This window comes from Mixophyes fleayi, chromosome 6, assembly GCF_038048845.1.
Source record: "Mixophyes fleayi isolate aMixFle1 chromosome 6, aMixFle1.hap1, whole genome shotgun sequence".
NCBI classification, from domain to species: domain Eukaryota; kingdom Metazoa; phylum Chordata; class Amphibia; order Anura; family Limnodynastidae; genus Mixophyes; species Mixophyes fleayi.
Window position 1 is genome coordinate 164,827,060 of NC_134407.1, and position 14,329 is coordinate 164,841,388.

The 14,329-nt window shown below is 39.4% G+C and overlaps 1 protein-coding gene across 2 annotated transcripts in view; it reads right to left on the reverse strand.

Annotated features, from left to right (window-relative positions):
- Window positions 1-13,315, reverse strand: part of STAC2 (SH3 and cysteine rich domain 2) — a 30,386-nt gene extending 17,071 nt beyond the window's left edge. The window contains exons 1-2 of one of the 2 annotated variants that reach the window (XM_075177059.1): window positions 12,429-13,315; window positions 12,176-12,345 (exon numbers count right to left, since the gene is read on the reverse strand). In XM_075177059.1, the coding sequence (XP_075033160.1) occupies window positions 12,176-12,268 (93 nt within the window). In that variant the 5' untranslated portion in view covers window positions 12,269-12,345; window positions 12,429-13,315. Of the gene's footprint in view, window positions 1-12,175 lie in introns of both variants that reach the window. The other variant, XM_075177060.1, reaches the window with a different exon arrangement.
- Window positions 13,316-14,329: the final 1,014 nt, after the last annotated feature.

A 14,329-nucleotide genomic window follows, 5' to 3' on the forward strand; every position in this document is an offset into this window, starting at 1 on the left:
ATGTCTGGCTGTCTGACTAGCCAGCACAGCCAAGTACTTCCTAACAGATAAAATTCCTCTGATTGCATTTTCTGGAGAACCCACTACCCCCTTGCGGCTGATACACACAGCAATAATCTAATTTAGGTGATGTGACACTATAAACAAGCAGCATTTTCTACAATGCATTGAACCCTTTGTTTGTCATAATGCTTAAAATTACCTCTTTTGGAACTGAGGTTAATTGGCAATAAACAGTTCTGCCCCTCCACCAATCTTTAAATAACACAATTGTGGGGTTATTTTCTTTCCCACTAGCAAGGGTAAAAAACTGCACATTCAGAAGATTTAACAGAAGTAGGTTTGCTATTCCCACATAACGCATACTTCCATAGAGCAATCTGTATTGCCAGATTTAACTCACATGGGTAGATTTATAAAAGTGTTATTTGATTTTAAAAAATAATACACAGTGAAATGTAATTGTAAGCTGTCTCATCATGAGACATATTAACTGAAAAATGCAATAAAAGGCTTAAATGATGTGCAGGAAACTAAACATGTTTCAAAACTGTCTGATCAATTGGCAATTTACTTTTCAGCCAAACTTTATCTACCATGACCAGAGCCATACATGCATCATGAATCATACTTGCCAACTATAGGGGGATACAGAGTGGAGGTCTACAAAGTCCAGGTTGGAAAGTAGGGTGATGTGAGTTGCGTAATACCGCTAACCAATACGCAAACACTAAATCGTGCATAGGCGGGCAGGCATGGTGATGTTATATTAATCGGTACAGGTACAGGTACAGCTCTATGATGTATTTTGCATTATCATGTATCGGTAGGTGGGTCATGATGACACTGTAAGGGAAAATAGAAAGTTCATTGTTTTTTATCTGGTGTACCTATTTTTTAAAATGTTTTCCTTCAGCTCATCCCACTCCTCAAAATGAATATGTGATCATATGTAATAAACCCTTAAAAAGCACCATTGTGACTTTGTCCTTGGCCACTTCTTCCACTATCCAGGAGAATTGCTGATTGGGATTACTTGGGATTCCGGAGGGCCAGTCCTATAGTGGGCTACCTTGGGCTGGGTCACTGGGCCACCTGCATTTTTTTCCTCTTTAAAATGTTCCTAAAAGGCTGCTGAGCTGAGTCTTGCCCCCCCCCCCCTCCTCCCAGGCTAACATTTGCCAGCCCTCCCTGTATGTAGTATATGTTGCTGTTATCTTTCATGCCAGTGACAAAAGAAACATTCACACTTGTACCAGAGGGCTGGTGTGTGATTAAAAAAATAAAAAGGAGTGTAAGTAAGTAAGGTGCAAAATAAAGGAAGGAAATTCTTCTTATATTTGCTGGTAATTCTCTATCTCTGATGCTTAAAGGGGACACATACTGGGCCTGATTCGTTAAGGAGGTAAATGCCGATATGTGCCATATTTTGCATATTTGTTTTTAATATTCTGTCATTAATGACTATATTTTTAACAGGTGACATTAAGTAAATATTTTTTTTTTATGTGCTTTCTTTTCAAACTTTATGTTCCATGTATGTATTGGACATATCCTACAGTGTGTTGTTTGTTTGAGTAGAGCACACTTCAGGCCTGATTTCCTAAGGGAAGTTAAGCAAAAAATTGAGTAAGTTTTCTTACTTTAGTTTTCTGGACAAAACCATATTGCAATGCAAGGGGTGCAAATGACTTTATTATTTTGCACATAAGGAAAATACTGGCTGTTATTTCATGTAGCAGACAAATACTTGATAGCTTATTTATACACTGAATAGTTGATCTAGGACATGCCCTACCATCAATATATTCTGCAATTACACTTTAAATTTACCTCCCTCTCCAATACAACACGGTTCCGCATTACTTGCTTACTTTTGTTTAACTTTCCTAAATGAATTAGACCCTTATACCCATATTCAGCAACAGACGTATCTTTACATCAGCTCCATGTTGAATATGGACGTGCGTATGCCCGATTTATGTGCGTTTTTAAAAAAAATGCATAATACGTTTGTTTTGTGTGCCTTAATGAATCAGGCCCACAATGTATTATATTCCAATAGAATGCTGGGCACTGGGAATAATAACTCTTTCTCTCTCCTATAACCCTCCTCCCCCACTGCTCCAGGGTCCCTGCATGTCTGGGTAGTTTGGTCTGTGTCCCTCTAGTCTACAGCATAGGAAACAAAGTACAAAAAAATTCTCTTTCTGATTCTGTACTAAGGGACCCAGAAAAAATATGTCCCAAAGTGAAGAGAAAGGTTACTGTCCAAGTAAATAGCACATGGAACTTGAGCTAAAGGACCAGCCTATAGCACCTACAGAACAAGTTTAGTGCCCCCTTGGTGAAACAAAACAAAATACAAAAAATCCAAGAAAAAATTGGGATAGCAGAAAGCTCAGGAGCAGGCTTTTTGCCAAGCACCCGCTGGAAAGAATAATGCATTACTCAAAGTACAATCTCCTGACCCTGTAATAGATGGGGAAGGACGAAGGCTTCTATGCCTGCTGCATAATCTCAATGACTAATTTAGCCAGCGAGACACTTTCAGTTAGAATTATAGGTTCAAGAGACTTGCAACTAAAAAGCCAACTCTGTCAGATCTTGATGAAAAAATGGGGTCTTGAGATAGGAGGTCTAGCTGCAGAGAAAGATGATGAGGGTGGTTGACCTGGTGTCAACATCAGGCCAGGTGTTAGGTGGAGCAAATGTAACAGCAATTTGACTTACATGTGTGCAGCTAAGTAATATAAACTCACATCCAGGAAGCCTCTTCCTCCTCTGCTCCTTATTAAGTATAGAAATGGAGATTCTTTAGGCTTTATTAAATATAAATCTAATAAAAGCTGTCTGAAATTCCTTGAGTATCCCATTTGGAACCCTGGCAGGTAATAATAAAGCTCTTATACCTGTCTGCTGGTAGTTTCTACCACTCTTCCATTGTACTTGCTCATGAATGTTTGCAGAATTCCTTTTCCCAATGGTAGATTTCAGCTCTCTCCAAAGATTTTCAATTGGATGGAGATCAGGATTCATTGCTGGCCAGTTTAAAACAGTCAATTTTTTTCCTTTTCAACCATTGTATTGTGCTTTGGCTGTGTGTTTTGGGTCTTTATCGTGCTGGAGGACCAATGTTGTTTGAACCAAACCTAGTTTTATTATATTGGGTAGCACATTTTGCTCCAAACAACGTTGGTAGTCCTCTGATTTCATGATACCTTTAATACGGTCAGAGCCTCCAGTACCAGTGGTAGAAGAGCAGCCCCGCAACATTATGGATCCTCCACTATGTTTAACCGTAAATGTTCTTCTCCGTAAAAGCATTTTATCGCCTATAGACAAATCCCCGGTCTGCATTGCCAAAGAGCTCTATTTTGGTTTTGTCTGTCCACAGAACATTTACCCATAAAGATTGAGATTTGTCTAGGAACGTTTAGGCAAAGATCAGTTGTTCCTTTTTATGCCTTTTTTTCATCAGTCTTCTTCGTCTTCACCCATAAAGCCCTTCTTGGTTTAGTGTACGGCATATGGTACTGGTTGAAATCATCAATCCAGATTTTTTCCGGTCAGCCTTCGGCACTTTGTTTTATCTGAAGCTTTTTCCACAACCTGTACAACATTTGAAGAATTCTTTCATCAATTTTCCTCTTTCCCCCACATCCAGGGAGGTTCTTCACAGTTCCATGAGTAGCAAACTTTCTAATAACATTGTGCACTGTTGAAACAGGGATGTCAAGGTCTTTGCAGGTGGCCTTGTACCCTTTAGAGGTCTTGTGTTTGGTGATAAATAGCACTTTTGATGCTCTCAGAGAGCTCTCCTCTCTTCACCATTTTGAAATATGGAATAAAAATTGGCCTTTTTAAACATTAAAGCTATAATTTATTGGTTAATTCAAGTCATGTGAGTACTGACAATTTATCACAGGTGACTCTAATTTCTACTTTATCACACTTGGGTCTAATCTAGGGTTTTTTTTTCTAATTTATTTGAAATGCTCAAAAGGGTGCCAAGGGTGTCATGGCAATCTTTTAATTTTCATAGTTTTTCCTACTATTGATTCTTAAAATCGTTATTGTTTTATAATTAGCTGGTCTGTGCCAAACATGAGTGCATATAGAGCTAAGCTGTTTCACTACATTGCTTTTTTCAGAAGATATTGTATATAATGTACTTAAAATTCAGGGGTGCCAAAATTACCTCACCCCGCCCCTCCCGCCCTCCAACCACACACCCGTGCCTGGGATCTCCCGGAATTAGCTTGCCAAAGGTTGGCAAGTATGGGCTAAAAGTGAAAGGAAATTGGGAAGCAAAATCATGAGAAATTGATATGGGGCCAAAAAGGAAAAACAATCTATATTCATATTAGAGATATCTATAATCTATTTATTATGTGTTATTTATATCATATGATTAATTTTCAATAAGGTTGTGAGTACAGCATATCTTAGTGGTACAATATACCACATTAATTTTACTTTATGTATCTGCCATATGATCACTGGGTTAGAGGGTGTAATTGGCATTACCTGTAAACCTGTACAAAAATATAGTGACATTTGGGAAAATTGAAGAATGTCACAGTCCAATAATGGCTAGCAAGTTTGGTGATGTAGTTAGGATTTTGAGTAATTTATTCAGACAATTCACAAGTATTTAAGGTTCTATATGATAAAAATACCCACTACATAGGCAATATTTGGATTATTTATTACTATAACATATTCTATACATCAGGGTTACAGCCAGAAGCTGGGTATGGTGCCCTGGAGATAGGCTATGGGAGGGGGTCCCAGTGACTTAAACTTGGGATGGCTGTACCCACTGCCAGTCTCCTGACCTGCCACTGGCTCATTGCTAGGGGGAGGAGCTGCTGATAGCTATCAGTCATAACTAATTGACAGCTCAACGTGCTGTGGCTAACAATGCAAAAAATGCAAACAATTTCCCATCTTACATCATAAAAAATGACTGCTGGCAGCTGTAAGCTAGGCATAACCATCTGCTCCTGGCGGTTGTTAACCTTTGCAATGAATAAGTCGCAGTGCAGAGCAGCGGATGGTGAATTTTTCATGGGAGGGTAGGACTGGATATCGACCATCAGTGATAGGCCTGTTATAAACTGGCCACTATCGATCAGAGGTCTGCTATAAAATAACCATCAGATGTCAAAAGGCTGCTGTAAATTATAAAGGTCTGCTATACACAAGACACCAGACATTGGATGTCCGCTATACAGCAGCCACCAGATTGGGGGTCTGCTTTACATACTAGTCGTCAGATTGGCTTCTGCACATTAGGCAACAGATTTGGCTCATATTTTACAGGCCAGACATCAGACTGAGGATCTGAATAGATGCCAGATTCAAACCTGCTTTGTATACTAGTCACCAGAATGGGCTCTACATACAATTGCCAGAAGAATAGATGCATCTGGAATAAGCTCTGCTTTGTATACTAGCCACTAGAAAGTACTTTACATTGTAGTTACTGGAATGAGGGGTAGGTAGAAGGGGCACTATTTAGTAGGTTGTAGGGGACACGGTTTCTGATGTCAGACCTGTTACTACATCAAATCCAGATATCTTACAGTACATTCCTCAATAGGTACGGTGACCTTTATCATTTAAAAATCACTACCCAAAATGCTAAAAGAGAGAATGTCATAAAAAAATATCTAACAATGATGAATGATCTAATTACAGATGAGTGAAAACTTAATAATATCACAAATATTTACAATATTTTTAACAGCTGCCTTCTCTTAAACGTTCTGTTAAAACAAAAGCTAGGAATGACTGGAAACTACTTCTCCAAGCCATTCTCCAGCTTTATACCATACTTATCAGACACACCAAAATCTGATCCATTCCAAATTAATATCCAATACAGAAAAAAGCAAAGATAAAAAACATAGCACATCACCTGTCTTTTAGTGTAATGTAATGATTCACAAGTCTTGTGAGTGTTAAATGGTCTTGGTCTGCTCACCCTTGACAGCAAATCTAATGTTGTCCTTTGAATATGCACTAGCAGTCTGTTCAGCTTTGTTCTATGTAATCCTTTTCTGTGGTGCTAAAATCGATAATGCTGATGGCATGTTGATGAGTGTGATGGAGTAATGGAAAATTGAGGCCGTTAACAATAATGTTGGGGGCTGATATGTGCAATTATATTTTTGGGAGACTGAGTTTGATAAAAATAGTGTTGCATGTGCAATGATGTTGTGATGTTAATATGAGTAATTTAGCATACAGGATATTGATTTGGGTAATCATGGTGATGTAGATATGTGTAATGGTATTTTGGAAGGCTGAGTTTAGAAACAATGATGTTGGGATGTTGCTATGAGTAACCTTGCAGGCAGGGCCATCTTTTCCATTGGGCACGATGGGCAGCTGCCCGGGGGCCCCACGGGCAAGGGGGCCCCATAGGCACGGCTCTTAATGAGAATAAATAATCCTGCAAAAGAAATAAACCTGCAAAAAAAACCTACAAGGGTCACTGAGCAAGTACATCTATCTATCTCTATATCTGTATCTGTATACATCTATATATCTATCTATATCTAGGGGCCCCGATGCACTGCTTTGCCCAGGGGCCCATAATGTTGTTAAGATGGCCCTGCTTGCAGGTAGCATATTGATTTGCACATTGATGTTGATGTCGGGACATTGAAATATAAGTGGTGTAACTGGGACACTAATGGGTAACAATCATTTTGGATTTTAATATGCAAAATAGTGCAGTTGGGACACTAAAGGTTATTTCTCTAGCACAAATGCCATTTTGTGATGTAAAGCACCAATTTCTACACAGATACACCTGTTTCATTAGGAAAGCATATGGGGCGAGATGATGGCGTTTGCAGTTTTTACGTAAACATTTTCATCTTTTGATGGAAAGATTTGGGCAGATCGGGGTGTTCCTTGCCAACTGTGCTCAAAGATGTCGGAAGATTGGAAGATTTTGAGGAAGAGGAGGGGAGAGTGTAGCACACATTTTGCATGGTGATGATTAATCTCAGTGCTATGCATATGCCCTAGTTCTGCCATGAACCCTCTCCAGCCAAGACACCAGACAGCTGCTCCACTATATTTGCCTTCATACACAGACCCGTGATTTTTACATGCCATCAGAGGTGGCAGAAACCAGGGCTTGGTCTATACATCCAATTCAAAGCCTTTTGCAGCTTCTAGGCCCACTTTGCCCAATAACATTACAACAAACAATATGACACACAATCAATGCCAATGACCTATGTAAATTACATTGACTTGGGTAACAATAATGATAGGATTTTTATGTGTGTAATAGTGCAGAAACGATACTAAGTTGGGTATTAATGATAATGGTATGTTTGTAATGGTGTAGTTAGGATATTGTTATGGGTAACAATGATATAATAATGGTGTGTAGTATTATTGTTAGGATTATTATTATTATCGTTGATTTGTAAGGTACTCGCAGTTGGCGGACAGTGGGGAGATTAGGTCATACAAAAAACAGGTTCTATAGAGATAAAAGTATATCCATCACTTTCATACAAAAGAGACAGTCATTGTGTGGACTGCACTAAGGGCTAGATTTACTAATCTGTGGGTTTGAAAAAGTGGGGATGTTGCCTATAGCAACCAATCAGATTATAGCTCTCATTTTGTAGAAAGTACTAAATAAATGAAAGCTAGAATCTGATTGGTTGCTATAGGCAACATCTCCACTTTTTCAAACCCGCAGCTTAGTAAATCTAGCCCTAAGTATTCATGCACCTATCCTGCACAATCGGAAAGGCCACAGAGGTCACAGAGAGACTGCTGGGCTGGCTAACACGTAATTCAGAACAATAGGCTGTGCACATGTAAATGGTGGGAGATGCTAGGGGTGTGCAATGCCATTCTATGTTGTTCTTTCACTAGGATAGAGCTTCATCACTGGGGCATGGGGCACAAAGTGTGCCATGGCTTTGTCATGCTGCTAGTGTATTAATAGGCTGAATATTGGTCCAGCTCATACGTTGGGTTCCTCCTCTGTCTGCTGGTAATGGTTCCACTTAAACTAGATTATATATGTAAGCTCTGACAAGCAGGGCCTTCTTTTTTGTCTTCTCCTTCTACTATTCCATCACCCTCTGTACCTCTTGGCATGCTGCCCTAGCTATGTTGTTTTGGGCCCAGACCTACTACACACTGGACGTTACCATCACTGTTAATAACAATCTGCATTAGCAAGTTATCTGTATGTTATTTGTTAAAACAGAAGATATCTGGTCTTTGTATTAATTTATTTTTCATGTATTATGTATGTGTTATGGATGGTTACTATCTGTTTTGTATAGCACTGAAAATGTCATATAGGGTGCCGTGGCCCCTTATAAATAAAAGATAACAATGCCCTAATCTGGAATAACACTGTGTGACTACAATGCTAACCACTGTGCCACTGGGCAGCTGATGTGTACAGTATCATCAAGTTTAGTGGAAGAATAGAGAATGAGCCACAAAAATGTGAACCTAATGTGAACCTATTTATCCAACCAGCAAATTCAAGGTGCATGCCCATCCCATGTCCTTTGGACTGCCTACTGTGGCAGGTTTGCAGATCCAGCTGCAAATGTGCATGGTGGATAAAGTGCAAAAATTACATTAAATTCCAACCTTCTACTACTTTATAACCACCCTTTCATAAATATTTAACCAACAGTATTGTAGGAGAAAATCTGAAGAAATAATAATATCTTAACTCATTCATGTGAGTGAGGGACCATTGGGACTTTATTACTTACATGTATTACTTTTGTGTGTTTTAATGTTTTATCATGTTGGCGACAGTGTATTTAGAAGTGATTTCTTGCAAAAGTGCACATCAAAATCATAGGGTGAATCCCAATCTTATGCACCCTCTAAATGAGTCTTCTATGGCCCTTAAACTTAAACAATCTAATTTTGCCAAACAAACTCTAATATTTGCATGTATATGCAAACGTAGACATACTTATGCACCCGATAATCACAGCTCCCCCATCAGAGAGTACAGTATTTTGCACACCCACAGATGCCTCCCTCTTACCTGCAAAGCCATCACTTACATCTAAAACACGGGTGCATTCGCACAAACATTGGTGCATCTGAACTGTGGTTTTGCACATTTGTAAACATGATTTGAAATGTAGAATCTATAGCATCATGCTATCAAAAGTGCTTACTCCTGTAGTTCATTGCCTGGTCCCATGGCACAATTTGGTTTGGGCCCCAGTGATGCCACTCTCGCCTCCTGGGCCCTCTGCTCTGCTCTCAATAGGGCCTTTTCTGAGCATGTGCAGTCCACTCCTCCAAGCCCTGTATCCACCACTTTCCCTGTTGTTACAACCCTGCCTATAGGTGTTCACATCTATAGTTTTGTCTTTTCTTGTTTCCTGACAACCTTGCAGATGCCAGTTGCCATCTATGCAAAGAGAAAGATGGAATGTGTAGGAATCCAATAGCATTGTTAGAAATGAAGGATGATGAAGTTTTAGAAATTGGGTTAAGACAGCTGAGTATGGAAAATATATTTAGTAAATTTTCAGTGTAGTTAATAAAGGTTGTTAAGATTAACATGATAAAGTTCAAGGGGTATATTTACTAAACTGTGGGTTTGAAAAAGTGGAGATGTTGCCTATAGCAACCAATCAGATTCTCGCTGTCATTTTGTTGAAGGTACTAAGTAAATGAAAGCTAGAATCTAATTGGTTGCTATAGGCAACATCTCCACTTTTCCAAACCGGCAGTTTAGGAAATCTAGCCCCAAGTGTGATATTAATGAGTAAATGACAGTGAGTGGGTGAAGTAGTAGTAGCTACTAATTATGTAGAGTTTATTAGTTTACAGACTAAACATGTTTAGTTCTAATCAATAATCAGAACCATATAAAAACTGCTTGAAACATTTGTTGATAATTTGATACACCAACAGTGAAACAGTTGATTGCATTTACTTCTATCTATGTTCATTTTTATTTGTGTAAGACTAGGGGAAGACACACAGTTTTGGCAATAGAATTGCTAGTTGCACCTCTGGTGGATAGTCAAAGTTAGGACACTAATGACAAAGGAATGGTATGAATGGTCTAAGTGATGTAGAAAGCAGATGTGGATGGGTGATTTAGAAGCGCTGAAAATGATGAGTATAGGTGGATGAAGTTTTTTTGTTAACACTGAAGAAATGTGTGTATTTTTGTGGGTAAATTTGGAATGCTATCACAATTGCTATCACAATTGTGAATGGAGTTAGAGTGCTGTTAGTGATTGACAATGGGGACAGTGTACATGTTGAGCAAAGTTGAATTGTAATGAAGAAAGCTGTAAATGTTGGTAGATGAAGTTGAGGGGACGGTAGTGAAAGAAGATGGGAACAATGTACATGATGGATGAAACTGAATTGTTTGTATTGATAAAAAGCGTGGATGTGGGTAACTATATATGTGTTTGGTAAAGTTGTGTTTCTTATAATGAAGAAGGGTATGGCTGTATGTGGATGAAGTGCGTGCTGATAGTGAAGGAAGTGACGACAGTGTTCCTTTTTGGGTAAAATTGAGTTGTTTATAATAAAGGAATGTATAGATGTAAGTGAAGTTGGAATGCTGATATTGAAAGAAGATGGGGACAATGTACACGTTGAGTAAAATTGGGTTGTTTTAATTGATGAAAAGTTTATGTGGCTGGATGAAGTGGAGGTACAAGTAGTAAACAAAGATGTGACCAGTAACTGTTAGGTGAAGTTGGGCTGTACATGTTGGGTAAAACTGTTGTTTTTTTTATAATGAAGAATGGCATAGAGTGAGTGGATGAAAAATGGAAGGTCAATAATAATGAAGAGAAGGTAAATGAAGTTGGCATGTGTTAGAACTGTGGTTATATAAAGTTTGGTACAAAAAGAGGTGTAGAGAATGAAATACAAAATTAAACAGCATATGGATGAACAGCTAATTAACGTCCAAAATGGATAAAGGTTTGTTGATAATGAAGGGGGAATGAAGCTGAGTTGGTAGTGTTGGAAACATGTTTGGGGGGAGATTCATTTGGAAACTGTGTCATGTCATGTCAATGAAATAAAGATAGACAGACATATATGCATGTGCAAGTGTAGGACTTTAACCAAAATATACATTCATATGCTATGTATTTATGTACCAAATTTTATAGCACAGTACAACAGATTAGAATCAGTTAATCTGGCCTAAAGGGAGGTTCAGGGCTCCCGTAATCCCCTCTGTGATTGCCTACGCTGTGGCTATGGTGTGAATAGCATGTGTGTAAGTTGTTAGATACATACATACAGGAGGGTTCATTCTGTAACATGGACAAATGTTCTTAAAACAATTTCTAATTGATATTGTGTGCTTTTTAAGCTTACTAAATTAAATAACAATTGTGCCAGTGAAGGAAAGGGGAAAGAGGGAGTATAAAAAAATAATCTACATTTGGACAGATGTTTTGGGGTGTTAGGCAATGTAGTACAGACACTGATAATATAGATGTAGACTATAAAAATGTCTGGTAAAGTGAGTTCATACATAATGAATACATACATAAATGAATTACAGTGGAAAAACTATGTGAGTTTCTGTTATTGCTTCGGATAAAACTCACTATATTAGCGATTAAATGAATGTAGTTAGCTTATGTGTAAAGTAGGTGAGACAGCTGGCTAAGTGGACTCTCCTGGAGATAGTATAATGAGCAGAAGTAGATATTTGGCTGATGTGCGATAAGAAATAGGGGCTATGTGATCTAGTTATATTGATATGTGCGAGCATAGATTAGATAATTCTGATGGACAAGCCAGCCAGAGGGTTGATAAATTGGAGATAAGAGATTACATGAATACTTGTTAATAACGCATAAGTGGGATTTATGGAAACTGCTTGGTAATCCTCGCTGATCTTCTTGGTGAGGGCTTCTCAAGCCCATTTTGGAATGACATCCTTATACTGATTTACTTCTATACTGTTTTAATTCCTTGTTCTATCTGTAACACAACAGAAGACAGTGTACCTGAGCGTCGATACAGTGTTTATTATAAAGGCTTAAATTAAGATGTGAAATATGTGAGTACCAGTAAAGTTCTAGGTTATAGATGGGATGTGAATGATATTTTGGGTGGTGGGTGATGGTGCATTTTTTTTTTTCAAGGATACCTTGCTCTCTGGAAGTCCACACCCTCCGCTGCTGCTGGTCACTGGTGGTCGCTGCTCCGAATTTTGTGGATCGATTTCTGTTATTTCTGTCATGTTGTCCAAGGAGATCACCAATCAGCTGAGTGATGTTACAATGTGGTACTTTGTGTTGTAATTATTTACAGTTGTAGCTAATATTGTACAAGATACACCCGGTTAGTGATACTACGTAATGTAATATATTACTACATACAAGTGTGGTATGTGATGTCACCTGCTCTGATATCTAGTGTGTTGCCGTTCTCCCCCTTCTGCTCATGTGTTTCTCTTCCTCTTCTGTTCTTCAGACAGCACAAAAGCTTCTTGAGGTTGTCCTGCTACGCAGTCTCACAGTTCAGGACATGCACTCAATTCCTTGTATATAATACTCCTCATGGGCTATCTCTCTTTGACAAAGACTCCTGCATACCATGTGCACCTGAGGGTTACTAAGATTAAATCCTGACAACTCTCCTTGTATGGCGACGGTCTCTTTTCAGTCTGCTGAACCCTGGTGTTCCTTCCAGTGGTCACAATCACTAAACTGCAGCACTTGACCTGATGGATAGCAGTCTCTAGGATTAGACTCTGCGCAGTCACAGCACTATCTCTTCTGTTTGTAAAATTCTTTCTTTGTAGCTTCTGGTTGTCACAATTGCAGAGTGGTCTGCAGTAGCTGCAGTCTCTCTTCCCCTACCACTGTCTCTTTTACTCTTTTCTTCTTCCTCCACTGCAATCTATCTATCTCCCTCCCTCCCCTGCTCTCCCCCCTCTCTGCTGCAGACTCTGTATCTCTCCTCTGTTCTCCCTGCTGCAGTCTGTCTATCCCATTCTCTGTCACTGCAGCAGATTCCCTATTTATTTTATCTTTTTATCCCTCTCTTTCTCCTTCTACCAGGTCAGCCTTGTCTATTGTTCATTTCTCTTTCTAGTACACTATTGCAGTTTCCCTCTCTGACTGCCACTCTGTGTGTCTCCCAATCTGTCACTCACTCATTCCGTTACTCTTTCTGTTTCCATGCCCCTAATCTCCTCTCTTCTCCCTTGCAGTTTCTGTGCTATCTCTCTATTCCTGTCTGCTCCTATATTTCTATCTGTCACAGCCTCATTGTCTGTCCTGTCCCCCCCCTCCCCTTAGTGATTGTCCTCTCTTAGCCCCACCCATGAAATTCCTCCTCTGCCTTTCATATGCTAATATTTCACCACACCCTTCTTTTTGATTGGGTCCAAATTGAGAACAGAGTTTTGTGTCAGTGAAATGTGCCTTCCAGTGCGAATAGTTACATGAGGCAACTTTCCTTTGTTTATATTGCACAGTGTTTTACAGATAATGTTTAATTATGCACATCAGGTCCTGCCCCAGTAGAATTTACAGTCTAAATTCTCTACCACACTAGGGTCAATTTCACACTAGCCCTTAAACTACCAGTGTATTATTCTGAAGTGTGCGTGGAAATCAGAGCGTGATGTGAATGATTAAATATTCCCTGTACAGCGCTACTTAATATGGTTGTGCTATAGAAGTAAATGGTAATAAACAGCAGAGGGTCCCCCTGCAAAGGTAGAAACACAAATGGAAGCACGTCGATTGACGCCAGTGGCAACTAGCACATGCTGCCATTTGATTCAGCCACAGAATTATACAGTATTTTGAGTTGCACATATCTTATGTTGACAGTGGTTCACAGGTTTACATAATTTACTCATCTTGGGGGTTGTAACCCTGCCTCTTGAGCATTGCACTGTACCTCTCTATAACCTGTTCCCTATCCGTTGAAGTAGGTGGCACAGTCCACCACTACCCGGGCTTATGTCACTTGACTGCACTCTTTCAGCACTTCATCCACTGAGGCCTTCCTCTGGGATCTCAGGCTACAGGTGGTTTCCAAACTGTGCACCTGGGCTCTCTGGGGTGCCACAGAGATCTCTCAGGGGTGCCATGGCCAGGGCTGGTGGTAAGCAAGGTGGTAGGCTACTTGGTAGTTATTTTGGCTTAGGGGTGCCTTGAAAAAATTTGCCTTGAACTTTTTCAGTTCAAGGCACCTAAAGGTGTCTTGAACTGAAAAAGTTTGGCATCCATTGGGCTAGCCAGTCTCTCAGATAAACTCATTACCCTTACAGCCATGGTGTACATCA